The 21,849-nt window shown below is 50.6% G+C and overlaps 2 protein-coding genes across 4 annotated transcripts in view; both read right to left on the bottom strand.

Annotated features, from left to right (window-relative positions):
• ATP2A3 (ATPase sarcoplasmic/endoplasmic reticulum Ca2+ transporting 3) overlaps positions 1 to 7,038 on the bottom strand; it is a 36,259-nt gene extending 29,221 nt beyond the window's left edge. For both annotated transcript variants that reach the window (XM_031591877.2, XM_031591878.2), the window contains exon 1: positions 6,800 to 7,038. In XM_031591877.2, the coding sequence (XP_031447737.2) occupies positions 6,800 to 6,917 (118 nt within the window). In that variant the 5' untranslated portion in view covers positions 6,918 to 7,038. The remainder of the gene's footprint in view (positions 1 to 6,799) is intronic.
• An 11,804-nt stretch (positions 7,039 to 18,842) lies between these two features.
• ZZEF1 (zinc finger ZZ-type and EF-hand domain containing 1) overlaps positions 18,843 to 21,849 on the bottom strand; it is a 53,710-nt gene continuing 50,703 nt past the window's right edge. For both annotated transcript variants that reach the window (XM_031591879.2, XM_031591880.2), the window contains exon 55: positions 18,843 to 21,847. In XM_031591879.2, the coding sequence (XP_031447739.2) occupies positions 21,773 to 21,847 (75 nt within the window). In that variant the 3' untranslated portion in view covers positions 18,843 to 21,772. The remainder of the gene's footprint in view (positions 21,848 to 21,849) is intronic.

Here is a 21,849-nt window from a genome sequence, read left to right as displayed (position 1 = left end):
TCCTTTGCTCATGAGAATGGCTCACCCCCCAAATGCTGCTCGGCACGAGCATCCTTCAAAGGTCAGCTGCCCTATAACACAGGGGACCCTGTGCCTTGGGTCTGGGGTAAAATAGGGCTCCTTGGCCTGGAGTGGCCCCGTCCCCTGTGCCTTCCCTGGTGGCCCCATAGGGTCCCTGGGCAGTGGGAGGGGGAGCACACGGCTCTGGCTGGGAGGGAGGATGCGAGCGACTGAAAGGAGCGTTTTGTTCCCTCCTGCACCAACGCAGTGGAAAGAATTTCCCTCTCCGTCTCCTGGGTGGAAAAGCTAAAAATCTGCATTTAAATAGTAACGGCTTCAGGGGAATTAAAAATAATAATAAACCAGGCATAGGAGCTTGGATAAAATAAAGCTTAAGGTGAGGACTATTCTCCATGATTGCCCCCGATCCCCCAGGTTCCCCCCCACATCTTCAGTCCCCTCCTGCAAACTCAAAGCAAGGCTACCCTCTTCCTCACATTACACATGTCATTTCAGTGCCCTAAAAAACCATTTCTTTTTTTTTTTTTTCAGATCATTTCCCACTGATGCTCCAGTGGTTGCTCCTAACTGGCTTCTTTTGGCACAGAACGGTATTTTCATCCTTTTGGTCTCTGCCCTTGGCACCCACCCCCAAAGCAACGCTCTGGAGCCACCCCTGAGCCAAAAATCTCAGCAAATGTGCAGAAAACCAAAGCACCATCCAACCCACGGCAAGAGAAACTCTGACTTTGCAACACCTCTGGGCACACTGCACTGCGCACAAGCCAGAGCGTCCAACAGCCAGCAGCATCAAATTTAATAACATTTAGGATTAAATAACGTCAGGATAACAGCTTAGGAAAGCAAACACACCACACTGCAGTGCTGAGCCTTCACCGTGGCCCACAGTGCTGGCTCAGCCCATGCAGAGCCATGCAAGGCTTTCAGTATCCCAGGAGAGGGCATTTAGTGTTGAAAATTGCATTTAGCGCTGAAAATTGCACTGAACCTTTAGGACGAAAGCTGTGAGATTCGGGGAAGAGCAAGTTGGAAATGTGTTCAAAGGGTTTTCTCTTCCCTAAAACGTAGAAGAAATGGGTTATTGGGCTGAAAAGTAAGAGAGTGAGATGGGCTGAGAATGAGATGGGCTGAGACCATGGTCCTGAAACCAGGGTGTGTTTTCAGCATAAGATGCGCTTGCTCCTGGGGAAGAGATGATGCTCTGCGTGCACAAACCACAGAATGGCTGAGTTGGAAGGGACCTTACAGACCACCCAACCCCTGCCATGGGCTCAGGCTGCTCATGGCCCCATCCACGACCTGGGGCACCTCCAGAGATGGGGCAGCCCTGCAGCAAGGTGAACAGCTGGAAGCATTGGTCGCATTTCCTTTTTCTGTGATTTGCTTCCCACTAAGTCTTATGTGTGCATGCAAGGGATGAAAATTTATATCTAAAAACATATATATATATATAAACATATATATATATTTTTCCATATGTGTATGATATATTCAGGTAGGGCATGTATAGAACACTTTGGTTGGTAGGGATCTACACAAACCCACAAGGAGATCTATAAAGTCACTGCTAAATACGTCCAGACGTCCACACACACAGATGTGTTAAGAGGAGGTGAGAAAGGGAGCAGCACAGAACAACAGTGTGTGCACCATGCACTGCTACAGGGGACTGCCCTCCCCCAGCCCCCCCCCTCGCAGTGGAGCAGCTTGGTTTGGCTTTTTCCATCGCTCACCACATTTTCCTTATTTTAGAGCTTTCTGTTGACTCGGAGGTTGCAAAATGGAAAATGTTTAAAAAAAAAAAAAAGGAAAGGAAAGGAAATGAAAGGAAAGGAGGGAGTGCAGGCAGGTAGTGGCAGCAGGGGGCTCAGCTTTGGCAGTGATTCTGGGGTGAAATCCCGGGGATTTGGCTGTTGAGGGGAGCGCTGCGTTCCTCCCGCAGCGAAGGGAGATGTTAGAAAGGAAAAGGAAAAAAAGAGGGGGGGGGAATGACAGCAACAATAATAATAAAAGAATAATAGTAAAATAAAAAAATAGAAAACAATAACCCTTACGTTTGGGTGTATTGGGTGTAGCCCTGCCTGCCGGTCCCCATTCACCCCCACCCTTCCCCCCCAGCGCTGTTTGAACACAGGAAGCACCCGAGGCACAAACACATGGGGAGGAACCCCGGGGACGCTCGAGCGCAGAACGGATTTCCTCCCTGAAACGCAGCACCGAGCAGCAACGTCCCTTAATTCGGTTCCCTCCCCCCAGCCACAATGGATCTCGGGGCCAACAGGTGTCCTAGAGCGACTTGCAAATGGGAGGAAAAAAAAATAATCAAATGGGTTCATCTGCATCAGCGCATCCAGCGACGCGGGCGGATGGTGGGGATTCAAACGTTAGGAGGGTTTGGACGAGCAGTGCTTGCAGGCTCGGCTTTCCAAGAGGCACGGAGCTCTGCGTTTTGCTACGAAGATGGGCTGCAGGGATGTCCCCGGGGATGCGCGGTGCAACGGGAGCGCTGCAGCAGGTGGGGCTGAGCAGATGAGCCAACGGAATTTAAAAAGGAATAAAACAGAACGCCTTAAATAGGTGAGGAAAAAAAAAAAAAAAAGAAAAAGCTTTTCTCCAAAGACGGTAAGCACCCAAACCTCAACAACGGGAGCTCCCGGCTACGCACGGAGCGTGGATTCACTCAATATTTCAACAGCTTCTTATTAAAATAAATAAAAAAATAAAAACTCAGCAACCAAACCCATGCAGCACACGGCTCCCAGCCCCCGGCCGAACCCCCAGCAGCAGCAGCAGCCCTGAGCCCCCCCTGCACCGCACACACCCACGCCGGCGGCCGCTCGCGTCATGGAAACACTGCGCGACCGCAACCCGCTTTGCTGCCTTTGGCTCCGGCTGAGCAGCGCTCCCAGCTCCTCCCGTTGCTGCTACCTGTTGTAAAGCGCGAGAGCAGCGTTGGGCTCCAGCATCGGGTCGTTGCGTTTCTTAATTATTGCTTGCTTTTTGTTGTTTTTTGTTTTAAAGTCTGTATGGTTAAACATTGGAATAGGGCTCCCCGGGGAGGTGGTTGAGTCACCGTCCCTGGATGTGTTTAAGAGCCGTTTGGAGATGTGGTGCTTGGAGATATGATTTAGCAGAGGGTTGGTAGAGTGAGGGTGCTATGGTTAGGCTGCTGTTGGACTTGATGATCCTTGAGGACCCTTCCAACCTGAGTAATTCTATGATTCTATGTGTTTTCAAGGTAGGCTGCTGTTGTACATCCCCTCCTCCAATGCTACGTCTGGGAGATGTTTATTAAGAAATATAACACACACAGCAGTAAGTGCAGGTGGGATGGGGTCTGCCCTTCTGAGCTGCTGGCAGCACTGAACCCAACCCATCCCCATCGCCGTGCAGGCAGCAATCTGCTTTTACACCCAGGTTTGGGAGGGGGGAAAAGATGAAAGAGGCGTTTGCACCATCGATATCCCATAAAGCACAACGTGTGCTTTATCCCATTGCTTACATCTTCAGAACTACAGAATTGTTAAGGTTGGGGGAGATCACTAAGGTCATCCAGTCCAGTCATCAATCACTGACTCATTTGTGATGTTCTGTGCAGCCTCTGTGGGGGTGGGCTGCTGTAGAGTGCTCAGCGTGCCCCGAATTCCCCACGTGGGGCTCTTTGTGGGGGTGTCCCCTCCACACCCTACCTGGGTAATGGCACAGCGTGCCCACAAACTGAATAACCCTTAAAAAAGGCATTTTGATGGAGCATCACCATCCCACCCCAACGTGCCAACGCTGAATATAGGAGGGGGGGGGGGGGGGGAATCAAAGCTGGCTCATCCAGCGGTCTGCACATATGAAAAACGTAGGGAAAAAGCATCATAAGAACACACGAAAAAGCATCACGTCATCTCAATTTTTAGCAGCAGGCAAATGGAAGAGGCGTGGGACAGAACAACACCTGGATCTGGGGACGCACTATGACCCAATGCTCACTGTTTGAGATTCACCCCAAGAGAGATGACCAAATGCAACAGAACGGCTCAGAGTTGCATCTGGGGGTGGGAGAAGACTGAGATGTGCAGAGAGCAACAGTTGTTGGAAGAAGATGATGAGCGTGCACTGGGCTGTATTGGGCTCGTTAAGGTATTTTGGGGGATTCGAAGGATGCTCTGTGGGAGCAGCACTTTCTGAGCATCACCCCATGCAGCCAACACCTCAACCGCACTCTGCACACATAGCACAGAAATGGAACTGTGAGCAATATCACACGTGTTTGCACGTCGGGTGAGGGGAAGCCCAAGGGCAAACCCCAGGGAAAGGCAGCAGCCGTGGGTGCAGCTGCACTGCATCCCTCCCAAACAGCAGAACGAGGAGATGCGGGGCTTTCTGTACATGCAAGGTTGGGCAGCCTGAGAGGAAAGGTGTGGGATCCAAAGCTGAGTTCCCTACAGCACGACGATGGGAGCCGTGCAGTTGTGCTGTTGGAGTGCCTGAGCATCACAGCCCCAAAGGGAAGCGATTTGGAGGAAAAGGGAAAAAGAAAAAAAAAAAAAACAACACAAAAAGAAGACGTAGCATGTTTGTGAATCAGCCTGCTGAGCGTGTGTTTCGGGGGTGGAAAAGGTGGGCGATGTGCAGAGGAACAGAGCAGAGAGAGATGAGTCACAAAACGCCGCTTTCCCTCGCCGGCAGCACAACCATTGCAGCGTGAAATGGGAAATTTCATCTTTCCATGTTGTGTTTTTTTTTTGTTTTTTTTTTTTTCTTATGGTTGGGAATGGGTTGGAGCCATCACCTCTGTGCTGAGCTGGGGGGGAGGGAGGGAAACATCCCTATGCTGTGAGCAGCAGCCATGCAATCGTGTTACTGATGGGGCAAAGAAAGTTGTGTGTATGCATAACATCAGCAATATGGAGAGGCTGAGCTCTCAGAGCGTGGAAATGCCTGCCCAGAGCCCTGCACAGTCTGCAGCGACTGTCTGCCCACTAATTGGAGATATTAAATATCTGCTTCCTCCTGCAGTGTGGGCAGTGGGGCTGCAAACAGCATTCTGGGCTCCCAAAGAACACAATACCCCAAAACAATATATATACACACACACACTTATATATAAAGATCCATGGTCATCACTTCTCACCTGATGTCAGAGCTCTGCAGCTCTTTCTTTGAAATGCAACAGCTCCAGAAATAAAAACAGTCAGAGGGGGATTTAAGCAGCTCCCCAGCGTATGTCAAAAAATGGTTCTTGGGGGAGGGGATGGTGCATCTCAGGTTGTGATTCATGGCACCTCTGGCAGTTTGATTCAGGTTTAGGAGGAAATGAATGAATGAAAACCGCTGGAGCTGCAGGTCTGCCCTGAGCTGTGAGACTGGGGTTTTCTTCCCCCTTCTGAACTCTTTGCATGCACAAGTGAGACACCCAGCTGCCTCCTGCTTCCGCTGACGAAATTTAATTTAAATTCAAATTAAAATACCATCTAACATGAGCCATCTTCATGGTCACTGCTCTGTCCCAAACCACAACCCCAGTGGGCTCTCCCAAACCAGGCACCCAAGTGCTGGCTCCTGCAACCTCAGCACAACCTGTGAGCTCCCACCACACTGGAAGAAAAGTTATTGGCCCAAAAGTGAGGTTTTAAAGCAGAACCAGTATGCCACAAAGGGCTCCTTTTTGCCCGGAGAGGTGGAAGTCCCTGCAGACCCCCAGGATCAGGCTGTAAGCACTGATGGAGCTGTGGATGTCCCTGTGCCATGCAGGCAGTGGGACCAGATGGCCTCTGGGGGCCCCTTCCAACTCAAACGATTCTCTGGTTTTGCAAAACATTAATGATAATTGCACGATATCCAAGTTGCAGCCATGGGATGTTCCCAGGGCAGCTGCCTTCGTGCACCAGCAGCCTGCAAGAAACACGGGGTCTGAAGCAAAGGCTGCACCACAGACAGAGGTGAGCACGCAGCCATTGCTTGGAGAGGTGTATGTATGTGTGTGTGGAGGGGGGAATAGAAAAAACAACAAATTGCCACCACTAGCCCTTTGCTTTGCACCCACGTCACGCGGTGCTGGGCCTGACTCAGCAGGGATGATTCACCTGGGCAAACAGGGGAGAAGCCACTGCGCTGCTGCTGCTGCTGTGTGACCCCGCTGCGGGGCACCGCATGCACACCAACCCAGCGGGGACACTGGGGAAGGAGCCCATCGGGGGCAGCGTTCCCAGAGCTGGGGCATCCATCTGGGAGCGATGCTCGGCCTCAAAGCAGGGGAATCCCAAAGCTGAGGGCTCCCAGCTCACGGAGCGGGGCTGCAGCTGCCCGCTCCTAACGCAGCCGGGGCGGGGAGCAGGTGGGATGCGCGCTGCTCGGTGCTGCTGCAGGGAGACGCGGGGTCAGCGCTGGGAGCACCTCACTGCTGCGCGAGAGGAAGCGCAGCCCCGGTCCCGTCTGACAAACGGAGCTTTTCCCTAACCTCAGGCGCAAGGATCAAACAGAAAGGAGACCCAACAACGCGCTCCGACCCGGGACAGAGCACAACCCGCTCAGCTCCGAGGCATCACCCGCACCTCCGAAGCCCCGCAACCCTCACAGCCCCGCACAGTCCCCACCGAGCGCTCCCGACCCCGATTTTCTCACCGGCTCTCCTCCAGAAGCCGCACACATCCCCGCTCCGTCCCCTCCGGCAACGAAGAACTTCACCCACCCCGCACAGCGGAACGGCCCAATAAACCCCATCCCGCTAATTACCCTCCACCAACCCCTCCCTACCCAACAGGTGCCCCCATTACCACTCACTCACCATTGGGGCCGTACTTCTCCCGGTTGCGGCGGACCTGCTCGGGGCTGAGCCCGCAGCTCTCGGTCACACCGAAGCGGCTCAGCACGTCCCGCACCGGCACGCTGTGCGCTGCCTCCATGCCCCGCCGGCGCCGCCCGGAGCAAACCCGGGGCCGGCGGGGGACGGGGAGGACGGGGACGCGCAGAGAGCGCACTCGGGTACCGACGCTCCCTCGGTACCTCCGGGGAAGGGGAGCCCCGCTCCGGTCCGCCCCCCGCTCCGCCCCGCTGTCGTTTCCCCCGCCTCCCCCAGAGCCGCCCCGCGGTCCGCCGCTTCCGTGAGTTTCATCGCAAAGTTTTAGGAAACAGCTGTGGTGCAGCTCTCCGAGCAGCCACCCGCTTCCTCACCGTTCAGTCTGATGCTGGAAGACATAGGAAGGCTTTATCGGTACCAAAGCGCTGCGTGGGACCTCCCCCCTCTCTCCCCCCCCATTGCCCACTCAATGCTGCTGTTGGTGATCCCCAGCAGCCGTGCCCTGAATGGGGACATCCCGGTGACAAAGGGAACCCCGCAGCACGCGGAATGCCCATCGCTGTGAGGTATCCGGAGAGATACACAGCACAGAATGTGGGCAGGAGGCAGGAAATATCCCATGCACATGGCACAGCATCACTGCCACCCCACGGCCAGGTCACCCCGTGTCAGGGCTCTCAGGGCTGCACGGTGCTCCTCTGCCCATGGCACAGCACCTCCATGGGAGCCCACACGATGAGCAATCGTTCTGTCCCAGTGTTGGTCCCTGTTGGAAGAGGCTCCCCGCTGCACAACATGCAGCCTTTGCATTGCTGTTCTGCAATTTAAACGGTGGTTCCTTGCAGCAAGAGCTCTGCACACAGCAACACCATCCTGAGTTCACAGAATCATAGAATTGTTGAGTTGGAAGGGACCCCCAAAGGCCATTTACTTCCACTGCCTGCAGTGCACAGGGACACCCACAGCTCCATCAGTGCTCAGATCCCTCCAGCCTGACCCTGGGGGTCTGCAGGGACGGGGCATCCACACCCATCTACCAAAGCAGGGCTGCCCCAAAGCCCATTGGTACCACCCAACAGCCATCCCACACCTATGGGATGTGCAATGCCTCAAGCTCTCCATGCTGGGAGTGTTGACGGGTCTCCGGGCAGGAGGAAGCAGCTCCACGGGGAGGAGCTCAGCCTCATTTATTTATCCAAGCACTTATTTATAGAATGCCTTTCTCACATCCCACCGGAGCAGAGGGCCTGGAGGAAGTGCAGCTTTGTGCTCTCCAATGCTCTAAATTCGGTTTTCCTGCTGTGAGATGGGCCCTCCCGGCCCCTCCTGCAGGAAGCAGCTCCACACCCTGTGGCTTCCAGTTGCTGTCTGCCTCCCGAGAGCTTTTGGGGGTGAAAGCTGTATTTCTTCTATGTGAAGCTTGTAGGAGCCTGAGGGAGAATAAATTCCACCTGTTATTATGGAACTGTTGCATGGCATAGCTTTGGGGTATCACTGGAAATGGTTGGGATGAAAAGGACCTTACAGCCCATCCCGTTCCAACACATGGACTGGTTGTCCCCCACCAGACCAGGCTGCCCAAAGCCCCACACAACTTCCCCTGGGGCACCTGCAGGGATGGAGCAATCTCATTTCTTTGGGCAACGTCTAAGAATCTCTATTCCAAGCCCTTCATCCTGCAGGTTGGCACTGGAAGGGAGCACGAAGGTGATGCCCGGGCTCAGAAAGTTAAAGATTGACAAAATTGGGAGCAATCAAAAAGTCCTGCGGGAGCCAGCTGTCAGCAAAGGTAACACCAGCAGCCCTGCCTGTAATTAAGCAGTTCATGACAACTATTAGCAGTCAATTAGCCCAATACTGACCAGTGATGGCAAATGGTCTGCAGAGAACACAGCCCCAAAATGGGCACGGGTCAGCGAGGCCATGGGGTGGGAAATGAGGCCCTATGGCCCCACGCTGGGGGTTCCCTGCTGCAACAGCATCAGCCCCAGAAGAAAACAAAAGGCAAATCTCCTTATTTCTGTTGCTTTCCCCCATGGTTTGAGGGGCCGGGCTGAACCTGAGCCCTGCGCTGCTCCCAAACCCACCCTCACTGGGGAAGATTTGCTTTTATCTCTATTCTGCTCCCAGAAAATGGGTAAAGAAGGAGCTTTGCTGGCTCCCATCTGCAAGCTGAGCCAGGAGCGGCTTTTTTTTTCCACAGCAGCTTTGATATTTGCTTTTCCTATGGATTAAAAAAAAAAAAAAAGAAAGAAAAAAATACAAACCACCTTGAAATAACACTTTGAGGCTCTTCTAAATGCTATGCGCCAGCCGACCTTTCGGAGCCATGCTCCAGGTGTTATTTTTAATCCCAAAGCCAAGGCTGCAGGCAGCCACAGGGAGGGCTCTGCTCCCACAGGGAGCTCCAAAAAAACACCAAAATGCCCTCAAAAGAGGTGCCAACCTTCACTTCGTGGCTGTGGTTGTCATGTTTCCATCTCTGCTGGAAACACAACCTCAGGGCCACCGAGATGTGTGGTTTGGGTGTTGGGTATCATTGGGTTTTGTGCTCTTAGAGCTCAGCTGGGTGTGCTGGAAGAGGGTTGGGTATCATTGGGATTTGTCTTCTTGGTGCTGAGTTGGATTACCCTCACCAAGGCCCATGAACCACAGCTGCAGCCAGATGTGTGCACATCTGGAAGACGAATACAGATGCTCCTTGCAGAGCGTGCTTCCCCACTGGACTGGTGCTCTGTGCTCCATTCTTTCCAGCCCTCCAGGAGCAGGATTCCCCCCCTGTAGGACAGATGCTTTGCTTGGAATGATGCTGATATTTTTTTCTAAGTCTGCTGCCCTGAGCATTTAGGGACAACCCAAACCCATTTCCCAGTGGGAGTGCTGAGGGCTGCCCTGAGCCTCGCTGCTGAATTTCCTGGCATTTGCCCCAAACACTTCACTCAGTGTCTGTCTGTGGTTCCAGACCCATGTTGGGCAATCCTCATTTATTTACGTGCTGTGTCCTGACCTCTTTCAAAGGGAGGAAAACCCATTAATATCCACCGAGGGGGAACACCGTGACACTCACTGACGCTCCGATGGCTCTTTTCCCTGATGTAAAACACCTCCTGGAAAAAAAAAAAGAAAAAAAAAAAATAGTTTTTTTCTTTTTTTTTTTTTAAATAAAAGCCTTTGTGGTTTGTGATTCCCCGTGCTGGCGTGTAGGAAAGAGCAAAAGCAAACAGGAGAGGAGGCTGCAGGGCAGAGCAAGGAGGGCACTGCGGCCCCATGCAGCCCTGGTGGGGTCTGTTCAGCTGTGGGCTGCTGGAGGGGAACTCATTGGGCACAGAGATGTGGGGGGATGGAGCTCACGTTGGGCCAAGTGACGGCGGCTTCCTTCCTCTTTCTGTTTTGTGTTTGCAGAGTGAAGGAGAGGAACCTCTGTGAAGCTGCAGGGAGAGGGAGGGGAGGGTGTGGGAAATAAAAGGGGGGGAAGGTAAAAGGGAGAAGTGAGAAAAAATAAAAGGGGGGGGGAGGTAGGCAGGAAAAAAAAGGGTTAAAAAGGAATGGGACTCCAAAAAACGGGAAAAAAATTATAAAGGTTAAAAAAAAAAAAAAGGCAAATTAAGGACAAAAAAGAAAAAAGGGAAAAATAAAAAAGAGAAAAAAGAAAAAAAAAAGCAAGCAAAGGATAAGGGGAAAAAAAAAGGGAAAAAAAGCAAAAAAAAAAAAAAACAGAAATGGGGGGAAAGGGTAAAAATGGGGGGAAGGTGGGAGGAAATGGGAGAAAGGGGGAGAGGGGAAAAAAGGCCAGAAAAAGGGCAGAAAGAGGGCAAAAAGAGACACAGAACAGAAAAAGGAAAAAAAAAAAAAAGAAAAAAAAAGAAAAAAAAGGCCCCAAAGGGGCAAGGAAAGGAAAAATAGGCCAATAAAAGGGCCAAAAGGGGGCTAAAAAAATTGAAAAAGTGGGGAAAAAAAAAAAAAGGCCATGAAAGAGCCAATTAAAAGGGGGAAATAAGGGCCAAAAAAGAGGGGAAATAAGTAAAAAAAGATGCAAAAAAAGGGGGGGAAAGGGGGCAGAAAAAAAAAAAAGGAAAAAAAGAAGGGGGGAAAAGGCAAAAAATGAAAGGAGGGGAAAGGCAAACTAAGAGGAAGAGAAAGCAAACAGGGCCATGGAGGTGGAGCGCAGGTTGGTGCTGTGTGGGTCAGAGGGGCAGCACTGCAGGACAGCCATAAAGCAGCAGCTGCGTGCTTCCTTCAGCCCCAGGAGCTCATTGTGACACTTCCAAGACCTCCCAGCTCAGCCATCCCAAAAAGCTGTAGAGGATTTACTGTGGCTCGCTGCGTAACAACATCCGTATTTATGGCGGCGGTGGGGGCTGTGTTTTGCAGGTGGACTGCAAAAATGTGGAAACGTGGGGTGAAATACAGCTGTTTGTGCCTTTATAGAGCTCCAGATGGAAGAGACCTCACACGTCATCCAGCTCCAACCCATGGGCTGAGTGCCCCCACCAGCTCACGCTGCCCCATTTGTGGCCTTGGATACCTCCAAGGATGGGGCACCTGCACTTCTCTTGCTTGGGGGTTGGTTGCATGGCAGTGAGTGGGAGGCACTGCAGATGGCAGCAGGAGAGGAGCCGCCAGCTCCATGTGTCATCACTGCCACTCAGCCCCGAGCCTGGCAAATATAGCCAACAATGTCATTGTTGCTAGGATTTTTGGGCTCCGGGTGGTGATGCCCAGAGAGGGCTGGCCATGAGGAATGGTGTTGTCTGCATGGAGAGGAAGGAAAGTGCATGGGGTTGTGGGCAGTGCCTGGGGCTCAGCCCTCGAGTTGTTGGAGTTGGAGCCCCAGCCCCGAGATCCAAACCCATAGAACTGCCCCAACATCAGAGAGCAGCATCCAGAAACCAGAACATATTGCACACTGGAGATCCAAACTCACCCCCAGCACCAAACCATCCAACCCAAACTCACCCCCAGCACCAAACCATCCAACCCAAACTCACCCCCAGCACCAAACCCGACCACAGTGTGGTGCTGGGAGGAGCCCTGTTAAAAACCCACACCTCTCGCCAATGTTCTGCTCCACAAAGCCACCATCTGCTCCCATATAACCCAAACTCAGCACACAGACCTGGTGGGGGCACTGGTTTTTTTGGCAGCTGCAAGCAGGCACAGCCCCATGCCAAAGGGCTGCAGCAGCACACATCAGTCATTCCCATCCCCCTCCCTGCAAAACGGGGGCTTCTAAGAGGTGATGTCCCCTATCCACACAGGGATGAGGAGGCAATTAGTCTCTGTCTCATTAAGGGCTGACCCCTAGGGCAGCAGCGGGGCGGACCTGGAGCCCATCCATCAGACATCCATCCCATCCCCACCGCTTTGCATTCCTGTAAGCACACAGCCCTGACCTATTTCCAGCACCGTTTAAACAAATCCCTGATAAATGAATGTGAGAAACCATTTCCTCTCTATTTCCTTCCATTAGAAACGAAACACTGCCATTAATCACCAATAAAGAAATAAAACTCCTCCACTGTCTGCGAGTCAGCATGAGTTCTGCTGCAGCCATAAGGCCCATTGCCTCCCCTACATTCACAGTCCCCACTGCGAGCTCATCTCCTGCACAGGGTCAGGGTCACACTGCAGGGTCAGGGTCACGCAGTGGGGTCAGGGTCACACTGTAGGGTGAGTGCAGAGCTCAGAAGCAGCTGTGCTTCCCCTTTGCAAACTGAACAAGGAGCCAGGCAGCACCTTGCACGGTGTGTTTTTTTTGCAGAGTGCATTTTGGATGCCGTGCGTTTTGCGGCGGGGCGCAGCGCGGTGCCAGCAGGATGCAGAGCCCCGATAAGCCACTGGGTCAGAAACGCAGCCCAAATCCGTGAGTTTCATAAGGTGGTGGACAATAGTGCAGGGAGCTGCCAACTTTCCCCTCGCGCAGGAGCGACGAGTGCTCGGAAACGGCACTGAAAGCAGAGAAATCCTGTGGGAGGAGTGCGCCGGGCATCGAGCCCTTCTGTGTTCCTTTTGTGGCTGCTGGGACTGCCCTGCTCACAGGAAACTGATGCCCCAAGACCGAGGAGCAGAGGGAGAACATAAAGCTGTCTGCGTAAATATTTAGGCGGTGCCGTAAACTCCACGCTGCATCAACACGCCTGCGTGCGGCCCGGGTGCCTTTTGCATTTCAAAGATGAGATTTTCAATGCAAATGCTGTCCAGCCCAGGTGCCAGCACTGCACTGTTAGTGCAGCCCCAGAGAACCGAGGCGTGCATGGGGTGATGCAAAACCCTCCATGGGGTTTGCTGGGCAGAGCCATTTCTTGTCGCTTATGGAGGTTGCACCAATAGAGATGGCTGGAGCATGGGGTGATGCAGAACCCTCCATGAGAGCTGCTGGGCAGAGCTATTTCTTGTCCCTGATGGAGGTCACTGCACTGGAGAAATGCAAATCTGGGGGAAAAATGGGTTCAAAACTGCCTGTTTGGGAGCAGAACTGGGCTGCACCTCAATAGGGTTGTTAGAGCTCAGGGTCATATCCTGCTCTTCCCCACACAAACAGCATCCCCAGCAACAGCAATTAACATCTGCATGGGTCAGCGGGCTTGCAAAGTGCTTGACTGTAAGCATAACAAGGTTGGGAGCAGCGGGGCCGTATGTGGGGACAGGATTCGGCTGCTCTGCTTCAGCACAGGATTTGTATATGGAAAAAAGATGGCAGAAGGAGGCCATCAGCCCCGCTCCATCTGGATGGATCGTCACCAAGCAGTCAAATCGCGGTGCTACAGAACAGCTGCTGGGCAGGAGGCAGCCGAGCAGCGCTGTCAGAGCGGATGGGAGGAAGGAAGCACTCAGGAGAGGTGATGTCAAAGGAACATCCCTGCCAGCACAAGGGGCTGAACCCAAAGGGTGAGCAGAGAGCTCAGCCCAGCCATGCTGAGTCCAATCCAACACAACACAGCACAGCACAACACAGCACAACACAACACAGCACAACTCACCATGATCCAACCCAACATAACACAACATAGCCCAGCAGAACGCATCACAACTCAACCCAACATAACCCAACCCAACACAACAAACAGAACACAACTTAACCCAACCCAACACAAGAAAACAAACCCAACACAACTCAACCCAACACAACTCAACCCAACAAAACACAACCCAACACAACTCAACCCAACACAACTCAACCCAACAAAACACAACCCAACACAACTCAACCCAACACAACTCAACCCAACAAAACACAACCCAACACAACTCAACCCAACACAACTCAACCCAACACAACTCAACCCAACACAACACAACCCAACACAACACAACCCAACACAACACAACCCAACACAACTCAACCCAGCCCAACCCAACACAACACAACCCAACACAACCCAATCCAACAGAACTCCAGTGCCCTGTGTGCATCACAACACACTGCCATCACAGCAGGAAAGGACTGAGGAGGGGAAGGTGTTGGGTTTTAGGATGGATTGTGTTGGGAGCCCTAGATAAGTGGCATCCCAAATTTGGTTTTGGGAGATCTGTGCCCCCCTTGCTGCATCCCACTTTGGGACTACCAAAATGGCAATCTTCATCCCAAACTTAGCCCTCAAGCTGGAACTTAGATTCTGCCATAGGACATCATTTTTCTTTTATTCACCCAGCTAATTATCAGCCTTTTCTGAACCCTAATTGCACAAATCACCAAAATTCTCAAACTACCCAAATCTTCTCTCAAAATGAGGAAATCACTGCAGTGCCCACGTGCAGTAGGACAGCACATCACCTGCATGGGGCCACCACAACCCACTCCCAAGCAAGAAAAGACTTCCTATAGAAACAGCACTCTCACACTGCAGCCCCTACCTGTAGTGCTACGGATGGTTTGTATTTCATTAATGACAGCAATGCCACACGGCCCTGAGCAGCATCTGCTCCAGGAGGCTTTGAGCATGCAGGGAGGAAGCGATGCAGATGGCTCCAATCCCACACAACCCTTCGTTAACCCTTTGAGAGTTGTTGCTCCTGCGAGATGCAGCTCAGCAAAGGGGGATTGGAGGCAGTGCTGGGATCTCTCATTCGGAAAAGGCTCCGAAATGTCAGCTTTCCCAGGGAAAATTCACAGAAGTTGAGGAAGAAATTAAAAAAAATAAAGGCACTCCGCGTTGGCCAGAACATCGTATTTCTGCAAAATCACTTTGTTTTCTTTGTGGTTTTTTTCAAAGTGTGGTAACGGAGCTGCAAATAAAACAAACGCTTTCAAAACAAGGGTAACTTTACAAGGAAAAAATGTAAATATTTGCCCTGACAGAGCGACACGGGCCGCTCCAACATTGTCAAGACCTTTTCTCGCCCCTGTTATCCCCCCCAAGTGTGTTTTGCTTCAGGTTTTATGAGAAATCAACAGTTTTAGAAAGCTTTTGGATTTTCCAGTGGAAAAGAGCTCGAGGGACGCTTTTTCAACAAGTTCCGCCAATTTGCTCTTGGCTCCCCAGCCCCGGGGCTGCCGTGAATTTTCCATTACTGGGGATCTGAACTATCAAAACTGGATGGTTTTTCTTTTTTGGTTTTTCTTTTTTTTTTTTTTTAACAAGATAAATTGGGCTGCGGGGTGAATCGGCAGCTGCGGCCGTGCGGTGCTCCATCACTGCTCTCCCTTCAGCCTCATGGAAGCACTGAAAGAAGCGAGGGCAATTTCTTGCAAAAGGACTTGAGGGTTTTTTTTCACCTCCATCCCTTGCAGCCGCTGCCCAGATGTGTGCCTGTGCTCCAGGTGTGCAGCCCCTGAGTTCATCCCTGCAGGCATTGGGGACACGGCGTGTTTCAGTCCCAGCAGCTGGGATTGCAGGCAATGCTCAGCCCAGATGTTTGGGGTGGGCAAGGTGTGAGACCTCAATGGCACGGCGCAAGGAGAAGCCCAGGGTCAGGCTGGAGGGCTCTGATGGAGCTGTGGGTGTCCCTGTGCACTGCAGGCAATGGGAGCAGATGGCCTTCTGGGGGGTCCCAACCCTTCTATGATTCTATGATGAAAAGTCTTTATTTCTGCAGATGGCAACACACGCACCATGCACATAATACATCACCTTAATAAAAAAAAAAAAGAACAAACTCAATTTCAAGCCGATTAAATATTTAGAAGCACAAAGCAGCGGGACAACAAATAGCAATAATATCTGGGAGGAAGAAGGAGGAGGTTTGGTGTAATTATTTCCCTCCCAGCTTCCACCTTTTTGGCAGATGTAGGGCCAAATCATTCCACCCCATTCCCACCTCTGGGATCACAGTGCCTTCGTTTGGGTTCATTTGCTCCATAGTACACATGGGAGTGAGGTCTGCACATGGAGGGGACGCTTTCCCTGGGCACATAGACGTGCAGTGCTTGAAGTCATATGGTTTGTGGGGTTTTGGGATGCTCCTAAGGAGGGATGCAACCACCTGAGAAGGCTCCCAGTGATGGGTCAGCACAGGGTTGAGGTGTTCGGTGAGCAATGCCAGGCAGCAGTGCCAAACCCAGAACCCAGGATGGATCCTGCTGCATGGATGGAAGTTATATCCACACTGTGGGGGGGTTTTCTGCAGGAAAAGGAAAATATTCCATGAGGAAAACCCGATGTGCATCTGTGCAATTCCTGCTCCATCCCCATCCCCGTTCCAAGGATGCTGTGTCACCTGGGAACATCACAACGACCACTCTATCCCTGTGCCACTGTCAGCACAGCGATTTTAAGGGTAAAAAATAGAAATCCAGAGCTGTGCAGAGAGCAGCTCACAAACTGTGCATGCACAGAACAGGTCCTGGGGGAACGGACAGCTTCCTGATGTAGGAATGGGCCACGAGAGCCCCGCACAGGGCCAGAGCAACGCTCCTCTCCTTATTTTTGTTTAGGTGGCAGAAAAATCTGAGGGCAATAGAATGGAGCTGGAAAAACAAACAGGTGTGTCCAGCAGCAGAGGGGCCGTAGCTATAGCAATGGGACGGCCCTGTTGACAAAAGGCTGCACAAAGGCCCTTCCGTGTGCAGCGAGGGTGGTTTACGAGCGGGTTGGGGAGCCAAAAAAGCAGCGCTGGGTGCACACCTGTCCTGGGGCACCTGCAGGGATGGGGCACACACAGCTCCGGGCTGCAGTGCACGGCCTCACAGCCCTCTGAGTAAAGCGTTTCCTCCTAATATCCAATCTCCATCTCCAGTCTTTTAGTTTGCAGCCATCCCCCCCCTCATCCTATCGCTATCAGACCATGTAAAAGCCGATCCCCCTCCTGCTGCCATCGAGTGCTGGAAGCTGTGGGGGTGGCAGCCGGGCTGTGCTGCTCATCGCCTGAGTGGGAACAGGCACTTCCCGGTCCCATAGAACAGGCTGTTCCCAGCACGGCTGCCTGGCGAGGGCTCGGGGTGTTTGCAGGAACAAGCTGGAAAGCAACTGTCTGTTTCATTTCTTTGCAGAAGAAATCCTCTTGCAGCAGCAGCCAGCAATAGCTCTTAGGGTTCCTGTGCCCTATGGGGACCGTCGGTGCTGGTGGCACTGCTGGGGACTGGCGGTGGTTGTGTCACCATGCTGAGCCCTTCTGGATACGTTCCTCCATTCACAGCCCTTCTTGCCTCCATGCAAATTTAATTCAAGGAAAGCTATAAACCATCAGCAGCCTTAAGCGTTATCAGTGCAAAATTCACACGGGAGTGGATTCACCCTTTGAGTTGGTGGTGTGAATGAACACACAGCTGCACTCCGCTCCCTGGGTGGGGATTCGTGTCGCTCTTGGAATGGAGGAGCCCGGAGCACGCCCTGCAAAATGCCATAAAGAAGTAGAGGTGTCCCCAGGCACCATGCTTGACCCGGAGCGGGGTGCTGTGGGCACAAAGCAGGGGTTTTTCAAAGCAAGGCGAGAAGGGTGTGGTATAAAACCCCAAATTGGCCAATGGAACGCCAAGAGCTCTCTTCCTCTTTTAATTATTAACTCTCGTACAACGAAGGAATGGAAACATTTCTGTAAGTATAGAGAATTGCTGGGAAGGAACAAAGCCCAATCACAGCGATGTAATGCCAAGGTCTGAGCAGAACCACTGACATTTCTGATTAATGAATGGCCGTGGGTGGGCGATGTGAAGGAGAAGAGCTGCAGATCATCCCGAGCTGAAGGGCTCCTGACTCAGGAACTCGGCTCTATTTTGGTGCTTTTGCAAATGGGCACAAGAGAAAGCCGCACTGTTTTGAGAGCTCCCTATCAGCTGTTGTGCTTGGGCTGCAGGGTAATAACACCCTTCCCAAGCCTACTTCTGGATGTGTGTTAAATCACACCTTAATTCCTCGTTTAGTTCAATGGAAGATGAGCACTGCAGCCCCAGGAGTTGGCCATAGGCACATGGGAGGCCTCTCCTCCTGCCAGCAGTGCTGCCATCACACTTCTTTTTGGAGAAGACAAACATTGGCAGACACTTTGATTTCCTATTTCTTTAGCTTTCCTAGAATTGACTTTCTATCCCCCCCCCTTCACGCAATGCAAGCTTAAATATTGTATATTTACACTGCAAACATTAAAAAAAAAAACCAGCAAGATTTACAGAAGGTCAGACAGGGAAGTGGGATTGAGCTGAGGAGCAGCTTTCTGTTACCTGTGCTTTCCTAGGTAGAAAGAGCCCAGTACATCAGCCCTGAGCAATGGGGGCAGGTGGGCACCTCTGCTGATAGCCATCACTGATGAGTGCAGGGCACATCTCAGCCCCACGTGGGGCAACAGCTGGGGCCCCAGATTTGGTTTCAGTAAACACACACACAGGCACCAAAACCAAGGGGTAGCCATGGTAAAACTTTGTTTTTAGGATAAGGCTGCTGGAATGTAAACAGCAGGGCTGGAATTTAAAAGAAGACTCCAGTCCTACGTGTCCTGCATAGTTTGGTGCGAGAGCAGATGCACGAGGACAAGCAGGTTTACTTACAGGCACAGAGAATGAAGATTCATGGGGGAAACCTTGGGTGTCTCAGTGCACACTGAGGCAATGAACACTCAGGGAGGGGAGGAGAAAAGCAAAAAAAGAACAGACACTGCGTTACACGTCTTTGTTTTTATAGAATTTGTACAATATATTTCTCTGCATTTGCATATTTTACCCACATCTGTAGCTTTCTTTGTACATGTTGAACTGAACTGGAATAAATCGAAAGGTTTGATATATTTTAAACAACTGATAAAAATCGCAAAGTAGTAAACCCGTAATAAAAGAAATTATAAAACTCTCTTTTGTAAGTGTTTAATGAAAGCAAGTCAAAAGGTATCGTTACGAACAAGGTGGTTTCTCTTAAACATATCAGAGGTGATTCAGGCAGGACAACTACTTTATTGTTATTTTTTTAATATTAGGCACATTTTTTTCAGCATTCCTGTTTTCCAGCCAGTTTTCTACTATTCAGTAGTATCATCATCTCCATCCATTTGGAACTGCTGGGGGATTTTCAAAATATGATTGATCACGAATATTCATTGTCGGAAATCTCATCCTCTTTAAAACTATCAGGAAAAAAAAAAAAAAATCAAGTGTTTTTGTCTCGTAAAAATCTGTAATGAATGATTAAGTTGTAAGGCAGCAACAGATTCAGTGTCAACTCAGGTCACAGTCCTTCAGTTCCATCTAGTGGGTAGAAATAATAGTTAGTGGACAATGTTTCCAGGCAGTCCCTCAGGGCAAGGAGGTGACTCTCAAGGCCAGTTACTGCTGGTAGAGTAAGGAAGCGGTGCGCCTAGTGAGGATCACTGGCCACTCCTGGTCATCCTTGCAGCCTCATGACTTCAGCCAGAAAGCAAAAAGGCAGTCCAACAGAAATAACGCGACTATGACAGAGCCATCACAGGTTCTATGAATGGTTTTATTTACAGTCTTCATCCCTGATGTGAAAAAAGAAAAAGCCTTCTCGGACTAAAACATAGGAAGATCTCAGCAGCATGCTACATGCCCTAGCAAATCAGCCCATTGCAGATCCCTGGCTGCTTGGCCACGGATTCACACTGAGGCAGTGAATAGGAAGTCCTAATGCTCGAGAAGAGCAATTTCAAAAAGCTCACCTGTCCCTGAAGCACACTGAGCATCTCGTGGTGCAGCAACTCAGAATCTGCTCACGCTTTTAGAACGTGTGAAGTAGCTGGTTTCTCACTCCTGCAGTGAGACTGCAAACTCCAGTGCATTGCTTGGATGTGGGAACAAAATGATCCACACGTTAAAGATACGCCACAACTTTGGTAATTCTCTTCCCATCGTGAGCTCCTTCTGGAAGGAAGAGCTTTAGCTTTCAGTTACAGTAGATTCGAGGAGGGGTCTCAGAGCAGTATTTCTCTGCATCCTTTCCATCTTTGATAAGTGGTATGTTTTTCCTGACTTTTGGTATTTACACAGGCTAAGAGGGGCTCTCCGTTTTTGAAGGAAATGGCTTCAGCACTGCACTGCTTGGTCTTCAGCTGTGAGTCTTTCAGGCAGAATACTGACGGCCTGATTCACCATCATCCCCTGCAGCTGCATTCACTTACAGTCTCCTGGCTGAACAGAAAGAAGCCAACACATCTTTAACCACAACACTAGAGGTCATCCAAGGAAAGGGGGATGCACACTGAGCATTTCCCTCCCAGAGGGAGATGGGACCACCCTTAAAGTACATCCAGCCCCATCTGGTAAGCCCATCCATTCAGAGGCCACTCACAAAAGCATTGCTCATGTGCTCAGTGTGCACAGTGCAATTTAGGCACCAAGCATGTTCCCTTCTGACAGAACCTTGCCATTACCCAACTTACAGACAGTTAGCTAAACTCCACTATTGAAGATTTTGGTTGCCTCTTCAGGCGTTCAATGTCAAAGTGAGGAAGGGAATAGAATAATGATCGTTAGAAGTTTCTCTGAATTCATACTTGACAAGACAAAATACAAAATACATCCCCAGATCCTTCACGTTCTTTGTACTCTTTGGAAAGGGAAAAACCAGTGTAGCTGAGCAGGAAAAAAGCCAATTTATTTCAATGTAGAAGGTCTGCAATTCATTCCATGTCCATTAATACAGTTATTGCTGTGTAAGGTAAGATGAGATTGATCATTAACTCCCACCCGGAGAGCTGGGAGCTCGAGTTCCCAACATTGCTGAGAAGGCCCTTTGTATGCCCCCAGTATTTTTAAAACAAAAATCTCTCCTGAATAACTTCTTGTAATGATACGACCTTTGAGAAATATGCAAGTTTCTCAGTTCCTCATTTCAGCACTGCTTAGTGAAGGAGGCCAGCCTTTGCAATCTGTACTATTTGGAATAAACCATCAGAGATAAATTAAGGTAAGAACAGATGATCCAGTTGATTGAGTCAAAGAACAGGAGAAACATTAATCTCTTGCACAAGGATGCTCTGGAATCTTTTAACTGCTATGCGATCACCCAGAATTTGTTCTGCAACCTGTAGATCACCATTAATCAAAAGTTTTTTCCCCATGTAGTAGCCTTCAAAGCAGAAGCAAGCATGGCATGATTCAAGTGTGGACCATTTCCACATCAGCCCACCAGATTCTGGTTTGCCTATTTCACTCCATTGGTAAATAGATGCTGCTGATGGCATCCTTCAATTGATATTTTCAAAGCTTTCAGGTTCCACCAATCAATTTTCCTTGGGAGCAGATGATACCAATGCAGGGGAGCCTTCCATTCCCATACTTCAGTTACCTTCTTTTGTTTACTTCCTCTGAATAAAAACAAAAGTTGTTTTGTTTACTCTAACATGCTACAATATGTGCATACATAACTGTAGGCGACGCGTGAGTTACTTCAAGATGTGCTTTTTCATCAAAGTGCGCTTTTACTTTTACAAATTCTACATCAAGGTGGAAGGAAGGAAGGCTGCAGAGTGCTCATACACTGAAGCTGAAGGAACTTTTCCTGAACGGAGTTAAGATGTTTGTTCCAAGGTTCCTATGGACAAACTACTCTATCCCATGCACTCCGGCCTGAGCCAGTATTAAACATTCCAGAAACTTGTTGATTTGTTTGGATAGTTAATGGCAAGGCTGATAGCAGCAATGTTTCTCAGGGCCT

This window comes from Phasianus colchicus, chromosome 21 (genome assembly GCF_987193195.1).
Source record: "Phasianus colchicus chromosome 21, bPhaCol1.hap1.1, whole genome shotgun sequence".
Classification (NCBI taxonomy): domain Eukaryota; kingdom Metazoa; phylum Chordata; class Aves; order Galliformes; family Phasianidae; genus Phasianus; species Phasianus colchicus.
This window is presented reverse-complemented; position numbering and strand designations above follow the sequence as displayed.